This window comes from Haliotis rubra, unplaced genomic scaffold (genome assembly GCF_003918875.1).
Source record: "Haliotis rubra isolate DU_JTF1 unplaced genomic scaffold, ASM391887v1 Scf123, whole genome shotgun sequence".
NCBI lineage: Eukaryota > Metazoa > Mollusca > Gastropoda > Lepetellida > Haliotidae > Haliotis > Haliotis rubra.
This window is the reverse complement of record NW_025765148.1, coordinates 111295-133040: the sequence shown is the minus strand read 5'-3', so window position 1 is coordinate 133040 and position 21746 is coordinate 111295. Positions and strand designations below refer to the sequence as shown.

The 21746-nt window shown below is 37.4% G+C and overlaps 2 protein-coding genes across 5 annotated transcripts; one reads left to right on the top strand and one right to left on the bottom strand.

The window, feature by feature from the left end:
• Window positions 1-2327: 2327 nt before the first annotated feature.
• LOC124266051 (mediator of RNA polymerase II transcription subunit 19-like) lies at window positions 2328-7800 on the bottom strand. Of its 3 annotated transcripts, none has more exons than XR_006895623.1 (7): window positions 7593-7800; window positions 6713-6869; window positions 5491-5590; window positions 5013-5121; window positions 4530-4642; window positions 3894-4204; window positions 2328-3853 (listed from the first exon to the last, which is right to left on the bottom strand). XR_006895623.1 is itself a non-coding variant. In XM_046700865.1 (7 exons), exons 1-6 carry the CDS (start codon window positions 7777-7779, stop codon window positions 4148-4150), a joined length of 723 nt encoding a protein of 240 aa, XP_046556821.1. In that variant the 5' UTR covers window positions 7780-7800; the 3' UTR covers window positions 2328-4065; window positions 4099-4147. The 3 variants fall into 3 exon arrangements, 2 of the variants coding, with proteins under 2 accessions (XP_046556821.1, XP_046556820.1); XM_046700865.1 differs by having other exon boundaries at window positions 2328-4065; window positions 4099-4204; XM_046700864.1 differs by having other exon boundaries at window positions 2328-4204.
• Window positions 7801-10891: 3091 nt separating this feature from the next.
• Window positions 10892-17745, top strand: LOC124266050 (BTB/POZ domain-containing protein KCTD7-like). Of its 2 annotated transcripts, none has more exons than XM_046700861.1 (2): window positions 10892-10976; window positions 15391-17745. In XM_046700861.1, exons 1-2 carry the CDS (start codon window positions 10929-10931, stop codon window positions 16207-16209), a joined length of 867 nt encoding a protein of 288 aa, XP_046556817.1. In that variant the 5' UTR covers window positions 10892-10928; the 3' UTR covers window positions 16210-17745. The 2 variants fall into 2 exon arrangements, with proteins under 2 accessions (XP_046556817.1, XP_046556819.1); XM_046700863.1 differs by lacking the exon at window positions 10892-10976 and adding an exon at window positions 12972-13050.
• The last annotated feature ends 4001 nt before the right edge of the window (window positions 17746-21746 follow it).

Sequence of the window (21746 nt, the reverse complement as noted above, 5' to 3'; positions counted from 1 at the left end):
ATGCCATGTAACTAGTGTGATCAAAATGATCTCACATTTGGTTTACTTTCCTAAATAAGGACATTCTGTCAGGAACCAATTCTGTAAGGGACCGTTCATAAGTTATGTGGTGTGTGTGTTTTATGATGATTTCTATGGAGAAGCATGTACAATGTGTGTGACCCCCCTAAAATTTACGTACAAAGTAAGTGACCCCCCACATGTCATATACAAAATCAATAACCTCCCCCTTCCCATAATTTTTTAGCATAATTTTTCTTCTTCATGTACAAAATTGATGACAACACCACCACCCCCAGTGCATGTGTACAAAATTGATGACCCCCTACCTCCCCAGAAAAAATTGGTGAACAACCCCCACCCCCACCCCTAAAAATCATCATTTCTCCTCCCTCATACATTATGAACGGTCCCTAAGAACCCCAGAGCACAGCAATTCTCTCTGAAAAACCTTTCGTGGGCTTTGAAGTCCAGATTTACACGGAATATAGTTTCAAGGTTTGTGGGTTTCAGCAAACTGGTAAACATACATGCAAAATGCCCACTTTTGATGGTCAGGTGATTCAAATTAAGATAACTGTGGAAATCAGAAGAGCCAGTTCTGATATATCAAAATTTTATAATATTGACGTCATGGTTTGAAATGTTTTGAAAGGTTGGCTTGTCTTGCTGAGACAGTTTTTGTATAAAATCAATGTTTTCATGGTGTCAGGGTACTGACTCGGAAACATCTGCAGTGCAGGACTGGTTCATGTTCTGCCATTTTGACAGTGATGAGATCCACCATTATTGGTTGGTTTGTTTGTTGTTTAACGCCGCACTCAGAATATTCCAGCTACATGTTGGCGGTCTGTAAATAATCGAGTCTGGACCAGACAATCCAGTGATCAACACCATGAGCATTGATCTACGCAATTGGGATACAATGACGTGCCAACTAAGTCAGCGATCCCCGACCACCCAATCCCATCAGTCGCCTGTTACGACTGATTCTAACCTGGATCTTCACGGGTCTGACAGTGATGAGAGTCCGGTATTAGGCAGGTGATGGAATGTAGCCTTCTCTTGACTTTGTGTCTTTGTACAACTATTTTATTGCATACAGTAAAATACCTTTATAACGAACTCCAAGGGACCACTGAAATTAGTTTGTTATATCCGTAGTTCGCTATTCACGAAATTCCACTGAAAGAACAATAAAGACATACTGTACAGTACGATACATTCCTACTCAGTTTATTCATTCATTCATACGACAGTTACATTCGTGCCACTACAAAGTCTGTGATCTTGCTTTGTCCACGCTTGGCCGACTGCATATGTGCTGTAGCCTCATTCAAATCGGCAAGTGAATCAAATGAAGACATATCAGTTGTCTTCTTCGAAACTAGAAAGTTCTTCAATGTTTGAAGCGCCATATTGGCATCAAAGTGAGCACAGCTAATTGGCAGGAACACTGATTGAGTTCGCTCAGTTCGTTATTCACACTGTTAATTAGTGTTAACTGCGACTCCTGGGGATTGCAAATCAGTTCACTATTGCCATTAAGTTCGTTATAGAGAATTCATTATTCACGACTTTTCTATATGATAATATACAGGGGTTTATTCGGGACTTTTAAAACAGTTTGCTATAGCCGTCAGTTCGTTATATTCGTGTTCGTTATAAAAGTATTCTACTGTATATCAGACTGAGACAGTATTAATGTTGACAGTTCCATTAACTACAACTGATGTTAAATACCATAAAACTAGTTCAGTGAATTTAAGTTTTTGAACTAGTTTGGAATTCTAATCAAACCAAAATTGATTATCACAAAATATGGAATTATTTTATGCATCCCATTCCATCTTCCCATGACAAGCGATTAGACATAGCCAAGTGGTTAAATTATCCAGTTATACCTTGGAGACCCAAGTTTGATTCTAGTCCATGACAGGTGTGGTTTCTATGATACTGATGTACATCTCAAGCCAGTATTAGCCCTGTTACTTGTACAGGTTCTGAGTAAGAACAGGGGCATGGGATAACCTTGTGGAAGACCCGGGTTTGATTCCCCACATGGGTACAATGTGTGAAGCCCATTTCTGGTGTCTGCCGTGTTATTGCTGGAATATTGCTTAAATAGGTGTAAAACTTAACTCACTGACTGCTGACCATTGTCTTCACACAAAGTTTATGTATGGTTGTAGATGGTAATTTTTTCCATTTCCTGACTAAATATAGACAAATAGTCTTTAGACCGTATTTTGTGCAGTGAAGAGATGTGGGAACATAGTTCATTCTAACATGTTGGATAAATATCAAAACATAACAAAAAAATTTCCCATATTTCAGATCTTTTATTTCTGAAACACAGAGAATTCGTCAGTACAAAATATACATACAACAAATAGAGGTGCTATAAAAACTTAAACCTGCCATGACAGGTGCCCTACACAACGAACAGTCATTTCTTAAGTAGGGTATATTAATAAATTCACTTAATGTTGCATCCTGGTTTGTATAAAAACCCACATAAATACCTGAGCGAAACAATAATCATATTTAGTGTTTACAATTTGTGAAACAACTGTTGTTGGGTAGACAACAATTCAGTCACAACAGGGTTCACGCTCACACAGGAAAACTGCATGTCTGATGCAGTAGGAGTTGAATATAAAGTGAAATTAATATTTCTGGTTGGTTCTCACCATCCACATATTGCCCTACCGATGTGTTGAGCTTGAGCGAACCCTGTAGTGTGACAGAGACCATATTCTGTTGCTGGTGGGTTGGTTACCTGTATATATTTTCCCTTTTCATTTAATTTAGAACCAATTGTGCAGGGAAGCACCAAATCTCAAGCTAACACCCCCATCCCTGCAAAATAATGACTTTCCACGTATCATTTAATAACTGCAAAACTGTTGACTGTTTCATGATTTAACACAAGTATTTAGATGGAGATCTCTATTTTCAACTAACAGACTCTGAACATGAGCAATCTTGTGTCAACTGCGGTTGAGTATGATATTAAACTTTCATTATTTCTCTCAGGCCCCTATTTGTGTGGGAGACATAGTTTTCACACTCACACCACTACAGTTACACAGTTGGGAGTCCAATGGACCACTAATTAACAACAGAAAAATAGCCCAGGAAAATCCCTGTATTCTGACTAATCTGTGCAATCAATTCTCAAAGTTTCGACCTTCACGTCTATTATTGGAGCCACAGATACTACAGAATACTGACATCACTATGACATTTTATTTCAGTAAAACAAGTCCACATTCCAAATAGCCTTAAATATCTAGTGTATATGTCTCAGTTCTATTACGACAGATTTTGGGTTTAGAAGGCATTGTAAGAGACAGGAGATGTGACATCACTTCCAAACTGAGGCTATAGAGGGAAATGAAGGAGAGTACAATTTTGCATCACTTTTGCCGTGTTCGAGTAGTACCACGTCATGGGACACCAGATGTGGGCAAGCACATTGTACTTGTGTCAGTGCTCTACAAACAGGCTATTACCATGACGAACAAACACCTGAACCACTTGGCATAATACAATAGAGACATGACAAATTTGATAATAGAGGATGCTGCAAAGTAACTGCCTGTGTCTTTTTCTGTTGTAAAATCTGGAAAAGGTCCCTTTCACAGCACCCTTTTGCTTTGAGTTTCTATCAACACTTGAGGGAGGCAACTCTGTCAGTTGCATTCAGCATCCAACAAAATTTCAAAATGCACCTGTGGAATATCAGACTCCGCCAACATTCATCCTCATATGTGAATCTGCACATGGCCACGAGACACGTACATTCTGTCACATGCTATGATCTGTGTCCCACAACTCCACCCACATTCTATGTCACATGGTGAGACTCCGCCCACATTCTATGTCACATGGTGAGACTCTGCTCACATTCTATGTCACATGGTGAGACTCCGCTCACATTCTATGTCACATGGCGAGACTACCCACATTCTATGTCACATGGTGAGACTCTGCTCACATTCTATGTCACATGGTGAGACTCCGCACACATTCTATGTCACATGGCGAGACTCTACCCACATTCTATGTCACGGCGAGACTCCTCCCACATTCTATGTCACGTGGCGAGACTCCGCCCACATTCTGCATCCTATGGTATGCTTCATGAAGCTCCTTCACTGCCCTGTGTTGCAGAAGGTTGATGTTCTGGACTGTGTCTCTTGCAAAACAAAAAAGAATCCATATACAAGTTGATTACGCCAATCTTGTAAATATTGTAATTAGTTCTTTGTATCAATATCCCTTGAAACAATTTCAACAGAATCAATGAATCAACAAATACGATACTGCTTTGCATGAAGATCACAGTAAAATTTGATTTTAATTTAATTGGCCTCAAAACAAATAAGTGTTTTTGTCTAATCTTGAAAAAGTTGGTAAAAATCCATAAAGATTGGTTACTAAATGTTACTGTTATGTGAACAAAAAGGCCATATAAGAAACAAGACCTAAGTTCATATTGTGATGGTAACACTGCAACTTACTTTCTTCTTTTTCTTCTTCTTCTTCTCCTTCTTCTTGCTATTGTCCTTGCTGTTGTCTTCATCCTTCCTTGGTTTCTTCACTTTCTTAGCTTCCGCATCAGCTGCATTTTCAGCTGCAACATCAACATCAACAATGGACAAATGAAATATTTGATAGACAGATTTTGAATATTTTTTTATCACCTTTCAGTTACATCATAAAAAAGTAAGTCGGGAGATTATCCCACAATCTAAACCTGAAAAATTGCAAAATGTCACAAGTCCTCACTTGTAATGTAGCAACACATCCTGAATTTCATTATATACAGAAGCATGTCTAAAGTTGAGCTGATGTCCGTGACACCTCACCTATCACCTGCATCCTGCACACAGTCCCCCTCTACTGTATTGTAGATAATGCTCCTCACCCCATTTGTATTGTAGATAATCCGATCATAATGTACAATGCTTTGAGCCCTATATGGATGTAGTTCCCTGACTTACTCTGAGTTTCCTGGAGTGCACTCCCCTTCTCCCCTTCCTTGTGCTTCTTCTTCCTCTTGTGCTTCCTCTTCTGGGTCATCTGGTTCAACAGCTGATACTGCTCCGGAAGCTGCACAAAAATACAAACACTCAGCCTTTCCTAATCATCACAGGTAATAACCTGGGGCAAACTAGTGGTTGATAGCATGAGCAACATCTACATCAATGAGATAACTAGCTCTCGCCACATGAAACAGAATCATTTATACAAGAACACAGCTGCATGTGTGGCAATACTTACAAATGTAAAAACAGGCCATTTTTGTGATAAGATATTACTGATGAGTAAAAGCAAAATTGTGAAGTATGCTATGCGAGAAATACCCATATATCTACATATAAACATCATTGCTGACTTTTCAACTCACACTGGTAATGACCATACAGTGCTACTGACGTAAACATAAGTGGTTGAAACCATTGGGTGCACAATACATACCGGTCCTGGGTGGAGCCGGAACCCAGTCAGAGCAGACCCAGCAAGGGAAGATAACTCTTTGCCTATGATTGGCGGCTTCTCTATCAACGACCGCAGTGAACTGAAACAAAGAAATGTATTGTTTTTGTATTGCTTGTTTTGATAAATCTTTTGTCACTTATCATTTTAATAAATCTAATTTGTTTATATGCAACTGATAATTAATCAAGATAAGCCTTCACCTCCTTGTGCTTGGCATTTTGAAAGGTTTCTGACAAAAGAATCAGTGATATCCGGATATAATAGGGATAAACTATTCATGCAAGTTCCAAAAGAAGTGTCTTGTCTGCTAACTGACATGTCTTTAGCTACAGATAACTTTTGGGGTCATTGAGTTATGTACTCGCTTGTGTTCATCTCAATTGAGTATCCTAAATTTCCTTTGAGTAAACAGCTAAATTGTACCCACCTCACACAAACTCATTTGGGTATTTTGCCATTTTCCATTGATTGTAAAAATATAATAAAGCTTAAATGTTATTTATATTGGATCTGTAATATGAGAAACGACAAGAATGACTGAAAGTTGCAAAGTTCATGTGTTGAAATAGAACTCTGAATATACCTCAGTTATTTTATCTATGCACCGGTACGCAAGCTATGATTTAACTATGCATGTAAGATCACATTTAGTGAGTATTTACAAAAAGTCATGCGTACTTGTACGAAAAAGACTTAATATGAATTTGAGTTGTAACATAAATATTTGCGTAATTTACGCAGATATGCAGCTTATCTGTACCTCTGTGTCTCACATAAATATTTGTTTGTATATTCATTTTTTGTTAAAAGACGCACTCAGCAATAATCAAGATACATGGCGTTAGTATGTAGATACTGGAGTCTGGACCTGACAATACAGTGATTGACATTATAAGCATTACTCAATGCAACTAGGATACAATTACAGGGATTGGGGAAGGCAGGGGCCATGGCCCATTTTGCACATTAGAATAAAAAAATGACCCAATAAAAAACTGGTCTTTTACTGATATGTTGCCACTTTGCTTAAGGTATCTGACAACACCCCACAGGTCAGGTTTATTGGACCAGTGCATTTGTCCAGTGGACAGTGCATTTGGACCAAATAATTGTCTTGTAGACTAGTATAATTGTCAAAGACGTCTATGAAAATTCTGTTGTATTGTGAAACAAATAACTAGCATCCAACTGCTAGAATCACCTGTTGTCTTGCATCCCGGGACTGTCGATGTTGCCTGGAAGATGAGGGAGGAATGCGCTGAGTTCCTCTTTAACTTTCTTGCCACAGAACTTGCTGTAGGAGTGCTCAAGCCCATACTGTGACAGTAAATTGGTGCTGCCGGTGATCTCAGCAGGTTCTGTCATGGGGAGTAAGAACCATGTAAAAAAATATATACTACTTCCAACACAAAAATATGACTTATTGCTGTTTGAGGTGTTCTACAATGAAGTAACAAAGTACTCATTGACAAAATGAATTCAGAATTGTTCAACACTGCAGTGAATGAGGATTTACACCTCTTTCAGCAATATTCAAGCAACATCACAGCAAAGACACCTGAAATGCACTTCCTGCATTGTACTTATATCATATGGGAATCGAACCTGGGTTTTCAATATGGCGAACAAACACTTAAACCATAGGCTACCCCATCGTTCAAGAAAGCGTTTAGCAATATTTCAGGTACATGACAGTAGCTTGACCACCATCCCATGCAGTCTTATCATGCTTATATTTGGGGAAAGAGCAAATAACCAAGAACCCATAAGGATACATGGATGCTGGTAGAAGAGAGCTCCGATGCAGTCCTATACAGTCAGGACATGACCATGCATCTTGACTGCATAGGACCGCATCGCAGCTCTTAGCTGGGAGCACAAACACATTGCTGTGCATTTGTTGACAGGAATCTGACACATATTGCTTCGTTCGCATTTAAGTTAAAACGATGAAGCATAAGAAACATAAATCGACCTTTATTCGTCTAGTTACCACACGATGCGTAGTCACATCAATGTTCAACTAGCCAGTCTCTGCTTTGACTACGCGTCATTCTAATTTCTAGTCATTGTGTTCTTACCCGGAACATCTTTCATCAAGTAGAAGGGTCCGGTGTGAATAACGGAAGGGATTTTTCCCAGGCTTATGGTTGTCTTGAGGGTCCCTGTTGAGTCTTGTCTAGGGTAGGCTGGGGACCTCGAGCCCCTGTCCCGGGGGCTCGACTTAGGAGACACTTGGTCAGGTCGACGAAGAGGATCAGCCATCATTGTCGGCCATATTTGTGGAAATATCGGTGTGATTGTAACGGATTATGTGATTGGCTCACTTCTGAGTTAACTGAGTTGTGATTGGCTGAGTGAAAGTTAACCTTCTGAAAATGAGATTGATTGACAGGATGGATATAAATGCTTGTCAGCATGGCAGCTGGGTCTTCTTCTGACTGTGGTTACCGTATCCCCACCATTCGGCCCTCGTTTAATAGGTCAATCTCTCCTTGTTTTGTTGCACATGCTTACAAAGTGCTATGTGCGATGTAACTTATATATTTAAACTTCCAAAGCTGGCATGTATGCTGATGATACAATTATTACAATATTAAATTCAGACAGGAAAAGTACGAGTGTAAATATATTGTAATTAAAAATATATACCGTATACGCAAAGATTTCACCTACATGAAGTTCCAATCATGTAGGGTAGCGCAAAATAATATATTTTATATACCAGAATATACCAGTTTACCGGTTGACATATTTATAAATGAACGCTTTTATTAACCCATTTTTAAATCCGATGTTAGATATATTCAACAACAAGCCAACAAAAACTCGGTTTATTTATCACATTCTTTGCATTTAAAATCTCTATATTTTTACGTGATGTCGCTGAGAATATAATACGTTACACTTCCTCTCGGGATAAGACGTTTTCTGGTATTTCTTGCAACTCGCGTTGGTTTTCATGGAAAGTGAACAGTACTATTGAAACTCGTATCATATTTATATTAAAAACTAAAGCAAAGATAGACCTTTATAGAACAAACTTTATGGATAACAACTTCTTTTATTCGTGAGTGCGACGTTTCGGTAGATTCTTGTACCGTTGTCAAGCATAATGGAACATGAAGAAGGGGGAAGTATATATATACTGGATATAACAATGTAACAAAGAAAACAACATAATTAACATAATAGGCTAGGCAGAAAGCTGACAGAACTTTGATCAATATGTTTGTTAAATGAAGGAGAAAGCAAGGTCTCTTTCAATGGGAGTGTGACAGTCAGGAGTGACTGAAACGATCATAATATATACTACCCATCAAAAGTTTAGACTCACTAGTGGAAATGTAGGCACTTATACTTCAGTCAACTGTTCTAAACTAGGTTTTTGCAAAATATTCCATACTGTTTAAAGGTACTGGTTACAAATGAACTGAGGTATTGTAAAACAAATTCGCAATGTTGAAAAGATTATTGTCATGAGTTCAGTAAATGATGAAACTCAGTGAGAATTGGCGAAATTTTAACAAAACTTTACACAAAAACGCAGCTGGTCACATGCACGATATTTGCACATGCTTATCTCTAATTTGATGCATGATCCTCGTGCAATTCATCTGCGCAAGGTTTGCAGTTGCTTGCCCCAAGTTAGTGGAGAAATTCATCTTCAATGTAACCACATATATATACACAACATATAGTGAGTGCTTTAAGTGAGTCTAAACTTTTAATGGGTAGTATATGTTCCGTGTGGTTAGTAGGCAGTGTACGAAATAGTTTCCAAATTTTGCGAGCCGGTCGGGCTACCTAATATGTCAGAAGCTTACTAGCCCACAAAATAATTCTCTAACCCGAAATTTGAACGTTGAAAATAAGCAAGAGAATACGAAAATAGATGAGAATAAGATATTGTCGGCATCACAAGCTGCTAATATGATGAACATTTTGATCAGACCATAATCTTGCATGATTTAAAGGTGTATTAACTTAACAAGATGGAGGGAGTGATTTATTTACAAAACGACCCCATAACAGTTCACTTGTCACTCGGGCCAGTGACTGTGGAGATTTACTGGCCCGGCTGGATTTTACTGCCACGGGCTAGCGGGCCAGTGGTTATTTCTCACACTGTTAGTGAACTGGCTTGAAGGCCACTTAAATTAGGCCAGTATTTCTAATATGGAACGCCGATTCATCTTGATGTGATAGTGAAGTCTGAAGTGATGCTGGTCTCAGACGTACGTCCACCACGTTGGCGAAACTCACATACATGGGTATAGTGCTGAACCCTACAGACACAGAACGATCATAGGTTTCTGACGTCACCAAGGGGCGCAACTCTGCACACATGGAACGCTGAGTCAACTGTGCAGCGTGTAACACGTTCTTCGTGCACGCTAAAATTGCATCGAGCGAGCGAGTTTTAGCTTTTAGCAATATTCCAGCAATATCACGATGGGGGACACCAGAAAAGGGCTTCACACATTGTACCCATTTGGGGAATCGAACCCGGGTTTTCGGCGTGACGAGCGTTAACATTGCAGCTTTGCTGGTCAAGTTTTAGTTTGAAAAGGAGCGCCAGTGAGATATGGCATGAGGAAATCTAGACTTGCTTCATTTAGAGCTCTAGCATTGCAGGAAGGGCTAGGCAGTAGGGAAAATAATGTGGTCCAGGGGCTGCGAGACAGATTTATCAACTTTTAATATTAAAGTTTGGGCTTTGTCTTCACAGTTTCCATAATGTACGTGTTTCTCTAGAAAGATTATTTACTCCATCAAAACAATTAATATGTCTTGCTGGAAATTACTTTCAAAGTTGTCAGCATCTCTAAACGTTTAAACTTTTTTTTGTTATTCGTTTATTTGTTGCTCAGCAATTTTCCTGTTACAAATAATCGCGTGTGGACCAGATAATCCAGTGACTGACGCCATGAGCTCCTTTCTAAACAAAGTTCACAAGTAAACAGACGTACGTGAAAGCTGATTAAACTGTTAACAAGCCTGCCTTGAGATTTTGTCACGTGAGGTAATTATTTCCAGTGTAATAACAGGGATACTATAGTCTCCCTGGTAATAATAACTGGAGTAATTTGTATACATGATAAGTTGAAGACAGCAGTGTACAAAGTTGCTTTTGATTCCAGTAACCCGAACGACAGTTGCTTGGATTTCAATAAATCCGAGCCTATAACCTTAGTTAAATGTGTTTTCATAACTTTATGTGTATAAGCTACTAGTAGATATCGCATAAACATTCATCACCAAATCCACTCGCTCGCAGTGAGAATGTTGTCCAGACATCATCGTTCTTGTTTTCTAGTGAACAAAGTCGTATTTCTAGCGGCAAGCACATGTTATTGTATGTTGAGTTATATCCCTTGTCAAAACAAGGTGGTACTAGAAATAAATAAACAAGAATGGGCGAGGAAGCTGATGGAAACACGGATACCTCGCCTACAGTTACGGTTAGTTAGCCGGGTCTACATACAAGCCAGAAAGAAAATAGCTGCAACACAATTATCCGTCATTATACTATGCCAGCGGATTTCGCTTCAGACTTTGTGACGTAGCACTGCAAAGTTCTGTATTTTGATGCTTACCACGTTGTATGCTATCATGATGCATGTTATCTTATGAGGAAAAATAATCCTAAATGTTTGTTTAAAAGCGTGTTATTATTATACATGAAATATAATCCAAATCGTTCTGCAAAACTAGTTTACCGTATTTGTTGTATTAAACTTGTTTAAAGGGAAATCTACCGTTCTGAAGGATTGTTAGTAAACAATCCGAATAACTGCATGGTAACCTCCTATCTTACTGGGCACATTGCTTTATTCAATGAGGGATGTTTCTGTTCGAGTAAACACAGATAGCAACTTATCACAGGACCAGACTTTTCTTATATTTGTAACAAATGCATTTACTCTGCAATAAGAACAGACAAGCCTTCTTATGTGTGTGCTGACATGTTGTGTTGATAATTATTATGACAGTTAAGTGCAGGACAATGTAGCTTTACACATCAAAGTGATTGTCAGTATGGCTTTGATGGTAGGTAGATAAATATGTAAACTAATGTACCTTTTGTAGTTTTGAATGTGTGACGATATTTTCTGAATGAATGTTAACATTTTCATGATATATTTTTATCTGAATGTGTAGATTTATCTAAAATGAAACAGATGTAAAACACATGAATGGACTGTGCAAGTTGAGACAGCAGTACTACTAGGTAGGCAAAGCAATTCTATAAATTAATTAAGCCGTTTGCAGTGCTTGCATTGTTGGTTTAATGGCGGATCTCTATCCTTTTGGTTTGAGAACTGAATCAGTCATTCTGTTCTGCACAAAATATGTTTATTAAACACAGGCTTAAAGAGAACCCTAGCTTTGTTTTTTATGTGGAAAATAATAATATTTTGTGTATGTGTAGTGGAGACCTGTTATTCATAAATAACATCCATGTAGTACTAGACTTGCTTTCAGAGATTTGGAGATATTGAGGTTAGGTCAGACTAAGTGACAGTCCTAGCAATATTGAATAAGGTCTTTCACGCTCCAAGTATACCGTGTTAACCATGTCAATAGTTGTGAAATATCTACTGGTGGCTAAATCAAAGGTAGTTTGAGACATGCACATTTTATATAGTGATAGGATCGAGGATTTTATCAAGGAAACTGTATGTATAAAAGGACTTTTTACAAAAGTTGTGGGCTGATTTACATGATTATGTCCCTGTTACGATATTTTATGGCAACACATACTGTTGCAAGTTGTACTGAGAATAGATTTGGTTAATCATTGTTTCATTGTTTAAGATGGTTCCAGATTGCTGACATTTAACAAATGGTAAATACATGTACATGTATACCTATTTTCAAAAATACACACTTGCACGCACGCAAGCAAACACACACTCACATGAGTGTGTAAGAAATATATTTCAGCCATTTTATTTGATTTTATTAAAGTTCAGTGAAGGAAAAAGAAAACTGCAGTTAATCCAACTTGTAAATTAACTCAGTTCTGTTTTCTTAATCACCTGGATTATATCCTGTAAACTAACTAATTAAATAACTAACTAAAATCATCATCATCATCAAAGGTAAAAGTAATTGCAGGAAGAAATGCATAGAATATGTGGAATCACTTAATGTGCCTATCAGTTTCCAAAGACACTCTGTATCATTCAATCTGTGTGATAATATATTAGAAATGTGGAGTAGTTATGAAAGAACGAGTTTCATTTTTACACCATCCTATAACTTTTATTACAACTTGAAAGTGTCTATGTAATGTTGGGAGGAAATGAACTATGACCTTTCACTGGAGGCAAAATGTCATTAAGCAGATAATGCACAGATGATAGGGAAACGCAAAGTACCTGCAGCTCTGAGGTTCATGGTTCAGTAGGCAGCTCATGGGGCAGTTTGTGCTTGCATGGTTGAAAACCTGGGCACGATAGTGTGTGTATCACATGCAGTGACAGTCATTTGTGGACGTACTTGTCACAGGAACATAGAACGATGGACAAGGTTTGACTTAAAACATTTCAGTTCAGCCTACATTTGACTGCCCTTATTTTGTTGCTTTTTATTCATTAATGTGTATATATATTTATTTCTGTCAGATATTTCTGTCAAAATTATAAATATAGAAAGAATATATGAGTACATTTGCACTTTTAGCTAATAGAGAAACTTGTCATTTATTATGATGATTTTTAGAGGTGGTGGAATGATAGATATGTACTCAAAATAGTTACCCTCCCCTAATGTTTCTCAAAATGTTGCTGACCCTCACATTGCTGACATTGCTCATTGTTGCTCTATGCTCTCAAATAAGTGTTGTTGTTCATTTTCCTAACATAATAGGGCGGTGGGGTAGCCTAATGGTTAGAAGCGTTGGCTAATAATCCCCAGGCACAATGTGTCCCATTTCTGGTGTCCCCATACCATGATATTGCTGAATATTGCTAAAAGTGTAAAACTCAGTCAGTCTCCTAACATAATACAGCTGTATCAAATATTTAAGATATGGAAATATGCAAGAGTAATAATCTCCATTTATCATTTATGAGTATATAAATGTTCCCAAGTACTTGTATGAGTCAGTCTTAGGGTATTTTTGCACATAATATACTTTATAGCTCTTAAATACTCTGTACAATTTATATAAGTGATTATAAACATGTCCTGGTGAGCTACAGTGTATGTTGGCAGATTAAGAATTGTATGTTATAATGTTTCCTTGTGTGTAATGTGCAGCAGGTCGACAAGACAATGAACAAAGGATTATGTACACACACTCACTCACTCTACAGGTGCTGTTACTAGGTTATTGGTTTTATGAGTTTTATTGGTGACCCAAACTCCTTCAGTTATTTACCATACTAGACCCAATATAATACTTTGGCTCTTGATATTTAGAGACAAAGCAAAGGGTGACCCTGTATAAGTCATAACATGTTTGTTCCTACTGTATCGTATATACTATATATGTACATGGCAGTAAATTGATACTATTATGCTGTAGTGGGGTAGTGGGTAAAACATTTCCTCATTACACCAAAGACCTTGGTTCATTTACCCACATGGGTGCAATGTGTGATGCCCATATCTGGTGTCACCCTGGTGTGATATTGCTGGAATATTGCTAAAAGCAGCATAAAAACATACTGACTCACTACATATGATTATGGTAGATATTGTAGGGTCCTGGTAACCATAGATACTAAACATGCTGATGTGCCAAGGAGGATGTGATGCTATAACAATTTTAGGCCAATCACAGAGTAAGTTCAGTTGTGCAGTCAATAGCAAAAACTGGTTGCCAAAGTAACTACTGTTATCATCCTCTCAACAGTTGCAGGGCTTTTTCTAGGATTCTGGACTATGTGCCTTTGGTAGGCAAATTGGGAAAAAATGATTATTTTGTTAAAATTTTAGATTTTATCAAAGGTGTTATTTTGTCTTAAATTCTGATGGCTTTTAGCATTGTATTTTATTGTTGCATTTAATGCAATGAGCTTGTGATGGAATTATTCATCATGGCCATAAATGTTTACTTTTTTAACTAAAAGTGACAAATAATTTCCTGTTTGAGACTTTATGGCCTGGCTAATGTTGAGAGGTGTCCAGTAGTTGGTGATAAATCTGACAAGTGTCATAACTACAGAGGAAAACAGAACATGGCATGTACATCCACCAGGATACACATTCTCACTACAGGTAGTGTTTCGTGCAGGGATAGAAATGTAGGTTTTACTTTGATTTGTGACATGAGACACTTAAAAATATTTAATGTACATGTATGTCCTTTTCAGTTGAAGTTTGTGGTCTACTGAATGAAAATGCATCTTAAGGAAATAAAGTTTACCCTTTGGAATTAAATTATAAATGAATGTACTTGAATAATCATCGTGTTCTATTATGAGACTTGATGAGACGCACCTCGAGTGTGAATATTGCTTTAATGTACTGTGTTATATATTTTCACACTGTAAAGTATATTCATCATGCTCAGAGGCTGAAATATAATCCCAAATCTGCAGCAAAAAATATTCTCAAATCAAAGGAGACAGGACTTGCACCTCAGTTTTAATGGACAGAAGACATTCTTTCCACCAGAAGACATTTCAATTTTTCAATTTTGAATTTTTGGCATACATTGTAATTCTTAAGAGACCTGCCACCATGTTGTTGATATCGCCAAGCCCAAGTTTGCAGCTCGCATTCTGATTGGTCTGTTAGACTGAGTAGTGACACAAATCTGCTTGAAATGTTTAATGAAAATCAAGGGCAGGTAATTTGAAATCACATGTGCTCATTTGTTAAATGTATTCACTAAAGTTGCCTTTTCTTGTCATTGAACAGTTTCCAAGTGTGGTCACCCTCAATGTTGGAGGAAAACATTTTGCCACCCGGTTGTCAACATTACGTCGCTATCCCGAATCCATGCTTGCCGTAATGTTCAGTGGACGACATAACTTGGACACAGACCCCGACGGCAACTACTTTATCGACCGTGATGGAACCCATTTTCATCACATCCTCAACTTCCTACGTCATGACGACCCACCACCAGCCGATCTGGCGGAGGAAATTCTCAAGGATGCTGTGTATTATGGGATAGATCCACTTATCGATCATCTCAAAAGTTCCCCGGCATTATTCACAGAATACGTAGTGAGGGAGAACTTACGTTCAAAGCTTGTGAAATACCATGATATTAAAGATGATATCATCAACTTGGCTAAGGATCAAGTCCGTCAAACTGGAGCCATCAAGTCAACTGTGCGTCTAGTCGTTACCAAGAACCAACCCATTCCACGTGACCTACAGTTCTCGAAGCAGGTTTATAAGCAGTTCTATCGCAGATTTCGGACATATGATACTTTTGAAGAGTGTCTCGAGAAATATTTTATTCAAGTCCCAGCAGACAAAGTCAAAGGTCAGCCTGATTTAGTAATGAATGAAGTGGCCAATTGTATTCTCTTTGACTTAAAGCGTGATGGTTACAGTGGGAACTGTCGACCGGAAAGTATTCACGAGGAACACAAAATTAAGACAGTCACATGGTGCGATGACCAGTTTCATGTGTTTGCGAGTATTCACATTTTCAACTTTAATTGGTTGGAAAGTGACAAAGTACCCTCGCCAAACCATCATCGTCTTCATAGTGCAAACTTTTAGATGTGGTGAACATTGTGCAGTGATACTATTTTCATTGAGAATTAATGTGCGACAGAACAAATCATCATCATCATCATCATCATTATCTTCACCATCATCATATGCAGCAGCATGAGAATCAGCAACATCAAGTACTTCATACTTTTGTCCCGTCTCAGATGTCGTGTAAAGTTACTATGGAGTTGAGCTTTATCATTTTGGAAAGAAAAAACATATTACACATAGAGCAAAACATATTCAAGAATTGGTATATTTGTTTAGAACTACCTATGGTTTAAACTTGGTTAAGTTTTTGAATACTTTGTTTATGTCCATTAGAGATGGGAAGAACCTGTCTATGTGCAATCATATAAAGACACCTGAAGTTGTTTACATTGTCAAGTGATGTAGATGGTGATTTTTGACACTTGGCATTAACAGTGTGGAATACAGTACACGATGATCTAGACGTCTCAGTGTGATCCCATACAGATCCCATCAGCCATGTTGATAAGATGAACCTGAAATGTTATTAGAATCTAATTTAATTTATATTTTTACCTTTCTAAAGGTATTTATTTCCTGTTTTGATTTCACAACTTTCAAGGCCAAAGTTCTAAGATTCCTGAGGCTTAACATTACCGTTGATTGACAGAGGAGCACAAGAGAGAGAAGAAAAGAGTATGGACATTGACATCAGAACTGACATACTCTTGTACATGATTTCAGAGATCTTTAATTGTCAATGGTGAAATTGTGTGAAACCTTGTTGATGACTTCAGTAACCATGACAACACAAAGATGATATGAAACTACATGACAAGCTTTAAGGATTCAATATTTATGCTGTTTTTTTAGCTATTTCCTGCATTTCAAGCATAATTCTTTTTGTTTTTGGAGAAACTTTGGCTTGTTCCTGTGAAGACAGTTGTGACATGAAACATACCTTCTGTACAACTGTGTATTCACTTTGATATGCCCTAATATATATATAAACAGATTGATGAATTCCTTTGCTAGTATAATTCATATTTGTTGTGTTTGTATTTATTTACAACTTGTGTTATGTAAATTTGAACTGAGAGGGTTTGTAGTGGATTTGTGTCTCTGCTGTCATGGCTTCGTGACACTGATAAGAAATTTTATATTTTCCATCTTTTGCTTATATATTTATTTTTATCAGTTAAATATTTGTATTGTTTATTTGTTTGTGCCATTTAAAGTTTATCTATCATATTCAAGGATAGGTATAGTAATAAGAGTACCAGATCAGTATGTTTATAGCTTTTATCCATGATATTCCTTTGCCAAAAATACAAAGATGCTAGAACAAAAATGCTCCTAAATAATAATAACAATAATAATAATAATAATGGCCATCTATAACATGCCTTTTCCACACACTTGTGCATGCTCAAAGCGCTAAGACATTATTAACCTGGATGACCAAATCTGCCTGTAAGGCGCTAGGTTATTAGTCACATGACTTGTCCCACCAGGTACCCACTTTCTGCTGGGTCAACAGAGGCAATTTTGAACAAACTCGCTTGCCTAAGTTGAGACCACATGAGTCACATGTGTTTCATTGTGGGGACCGAAGTCCTAGAAACTCTCAGGAGTCAAGCTGCCAAACACGGTCACCAATCTAAGGACTGTCTGAGCTCAATGTTGCCAACTGATTTGTGGCCTTAGCTCTGTGCACAGGACCACTTGCCACTACTAAACCGATGGTTTATTCTCTCATATTGCTGTAGTTCATCATACATGTCATGACAGGTGAAATATTTACCTGTGGAGTTCCAGGTTAGATGTTGTCCTGCTTGTAGACATGCTTGGTATCGGATGGTCAAGCTTACTGACTTGGTTGATGCGGGTCATCGTATCCCAGCTGCTAGACCGATGACTGTGACGTCAGATTTGATTCCTTACAGACCACGAGATTATTACAGAGAGTAGTTTTAAACAACAACAAAACAGATTAACTACATTAATATATTGGATGATAGGTTTCAGATGTATATTGTATAAATGTACTAATTTTGACAATCTGCATGTTGTGTTCAATCTGACAGAAAACCTGCGGAGGTCAACATAAGGCATTAACATATGTTTTTAGAGTACATACCTGTACCTTTTACATACAAGACATGCTCTTACTGTGGAAAGAAACATCAGTTTTAAACAGTTTGAGTTGATGCATTTGATGTGAAAAGACATTAAAGTAAGATTCTATTAATCATCCAAACTTTTTCAGCTGGCAAACATTAACAAGCAATGAGTATAAGAAGTGAACCCTTGCCCTGTTGACAACCTTTGTTGACTCCAGCAACCTACACTGAGTGTCTGTTACCAAAGTAGACACAATGTAGACACAACCCTTTATTATCCTATTGCAGCAACATTTTGATATAGATCCTTATATCATTGCAAGACTCGGTTATATATCTGTATCAATAGCTTCAGTCAGTTTACCATGCATATGGGAGGACTATGTAACCATGTGTTATATTTGGGATAACACTGTCTTAATGTTCTAAGTAAACTGCAAATTCTAGTACTAGAATCAATGTTGTGTATGTGTTGAATCAATGCTTTATGTGGTGTCTTGAAAAAGCATTTAGAAGTGAACTTATGGATGTCAACTTCTTTATTTTGAGGAACACAACATATCAGAGTATATTCTTACACCTTCATCAGGTGAATGAAGAATGAAGTTGACATCCATAAATTCTCGCTTTAATGTTTTCGTGTTTTGAATGACGATGTGCATGTGTTGAATCATGTTGTACTTGTGTTGAATCATGTTGTACTTGTGTTGAATCATGTTGTGCTTGTGTTGAATCATGTTGTACTTGTGTTGAATCATGTTGTACTTGTGTTGAATCATGTTGTACTTGTGTTGAATCATGTTTGTGTTGAATCATGTTGTACTTGTGTTGAATCATGTTGTACTTGTGTTGAATCATGTTGTACTTGTGTTGAATTGTTATTTATGTGTTGAATCTGTGTTGTATATTTTGTGTGTATATTTTACTTCATCTGGTCATGGAAAAGTCATGTTTTACATATTTAATTTATTACCTTTTTGACTAATATTTTGTTTATTATTCACCTGTAATATTTTACAGATAATGATGTATATTTTGCTGTTTAAACGCTATGAGGCTTCTTCATTGTTGGGTCTCAATAAGTAGTTGTGTGGTGGACAGTAGCTTAAGCCAAAGACATATATTCGGCTTTGCTTAAGCAAATCTTAGTCCCAGTCTACCCATATAAACTAACTTTGAAACTTAAATTGTCATAGAAATAAAGATAAATTTTATAAGAATAAATATCTACAAACTGTAAAATCCATATAGAGCCAAGAACAAGCATAATACCTGTCTGGAGCTGAGGCAGTAGATTTTCCAAATCTTTCATGACTTCTAAACAATGATGGGGCGGTGGATTTTCCAGTAGATTTTCCAAATCTTTCATGACTTCTTAAAGGGTTGGCTCGTCATGCTGAAGACCCGGGTTCAAATCCCCACATGGGTACAATGTGTGAAGCCCATTTCTGGTGTTCCCCTGCCATGATGTAGCTGGAATATTAAATTGCTAAAGCGGTGTAAAACCAAACTCAGTCAGTCAGTCTAAACAATGGTTGGAGTCAGTTTTGTTTTATAATCTTAAGGCTCTGGGCGTCAGAGTATTGATGTATTTGTACTGTGGTGTACATGTCAACTTTGTTCATATATTTTAACCTTCTTTGTTATGGTTACTTTTCATCAGTAACCAAGTAACCAATATAACAAGACACAGAAGTTATATTTTCTTATCATTGTATTAGCCAAGGAGGGTATATATAAGCTTGCAGTGGAAAGCCTAATTTACTGAGGAAAACTGAATAGCCACCTTCATTATCAAATTATATTTTTAAAGAAGTATCCTGAAATTGTTTTGTTCGGAACTTCATAATGCCTTGTGGGTTTCTGTTGTGTGTAAAGCTAGATTTGGGGATTCCCTTTAAGTGACACCTTGAATCAGCGACTCTTCTCGCATCCAGTGTAATGTACCTTCATTATATTGTATATGTAAAATACACATCACCTAGGCTTTATATTGAAGTGACACCACCATCTTAGTCTCTTGTACTGCCATCTGAATACAGATTTTTGAAAGGACAATTATTTCTTAGCTTAGCTGGGTTTACATAAGATAGAATATTATGATCAATCTCATGTGTACTGAAGATGGTAAGCAAAAAACATTAGCTTGAATACTGTTGGTATTGTGTTTCATGGAATCATTTATACAGTAATTTGAGTGGATTGCTATTTTTGTGTCATGTCAAACATGACTTGAGGTGGTGAATAGTCGCAGATATTTTCATAAGAGAGAGGAGATACAATACACTGGATACTGGATGTTTTCAACTTGGCTACCAATGTTTTCAGGTTGTGTATCATCTCCCCTGGTGACTGGCACAGTTCAAGTTGTTTCCTTCCAGAACTGCCAGCATTACCTGTAAAAATGTCTAGGTGTACCATCTTGTTATCTTCATTCTTTATTTGCAAATTGCATCATAGATTTCATTGTTGTAGTTATTATTACTTGTTATTTTTATGTCCTTCATTCTTGCTGTTGGACAAACATTTTCTTGTCAGAGTAAAGGCAATGTGGATGTAGGTCATCGCAGCTAGACGACTCCATGCTACTTAATAATATTTACTATGTCTGTGCTGATTGTGGTCTGTTTGTTTCAGGCTTTCCTCTAAGCCTGAAACAGGTGCCATTCTTTGATATAGTATAAGTCATGATTAAGGCAGAGTGAAGCCATAAATTTCACTCACTCACAAACTTGATCAGCACTGATGTCAGCTACTAATATTTCAAATTGTGATCACTTCAAAGGCCACTTTTTATCAAATCTCATCATAATTAGATACTTGTGCTCGCTACTGCTACAAAGATCATGAATGGCATTGTGTATTCATAGCTTTCGTCCGTGGGAACTGTGCCAATTTACAGTTATCAGAGGGGTACACAAAGTCTGTGGTGATGACAACCAGTTGTCCGACTTCCATTTTTGTGGAAGCTGTGGTGGCGGAGTGGGTTAGACGGCTGACTTTGTCTGCTGGCGATTAGGTGCCTGACTCTGAGGGTGTGGGTTCGAATCCCGGATGGGGCTCAACCCAACAAAAGTACTAGAATCTGTACTTTACTAAGAAAGTGTAATCCCAAGTATAACATGTTATAAAGGTCATGAGACATTCGATTACAGCTCACATCAAAATGGCCTTCGATCTGACCAATCAGAGCCAATATTGTCAAAATTCATGTCAATCTATCAATGAAATAAACATTGGAAATGGAGAGTGTCTCTCTGTAGGGACTACTGTCAAAACAACCTCAGGCTTCTGTTCAACAGTCCTGAAACTAGTTTAGCTCAACCTTCAAATTTCTGTATAATGAACGTTTTCATCATATATGTAAAAGCATAGTCGGGAATGGAAGTCATATTTTGAAACAAAATATCAACTAAACGTTTTTATTGATAGCTAATTCAATTCCTATTA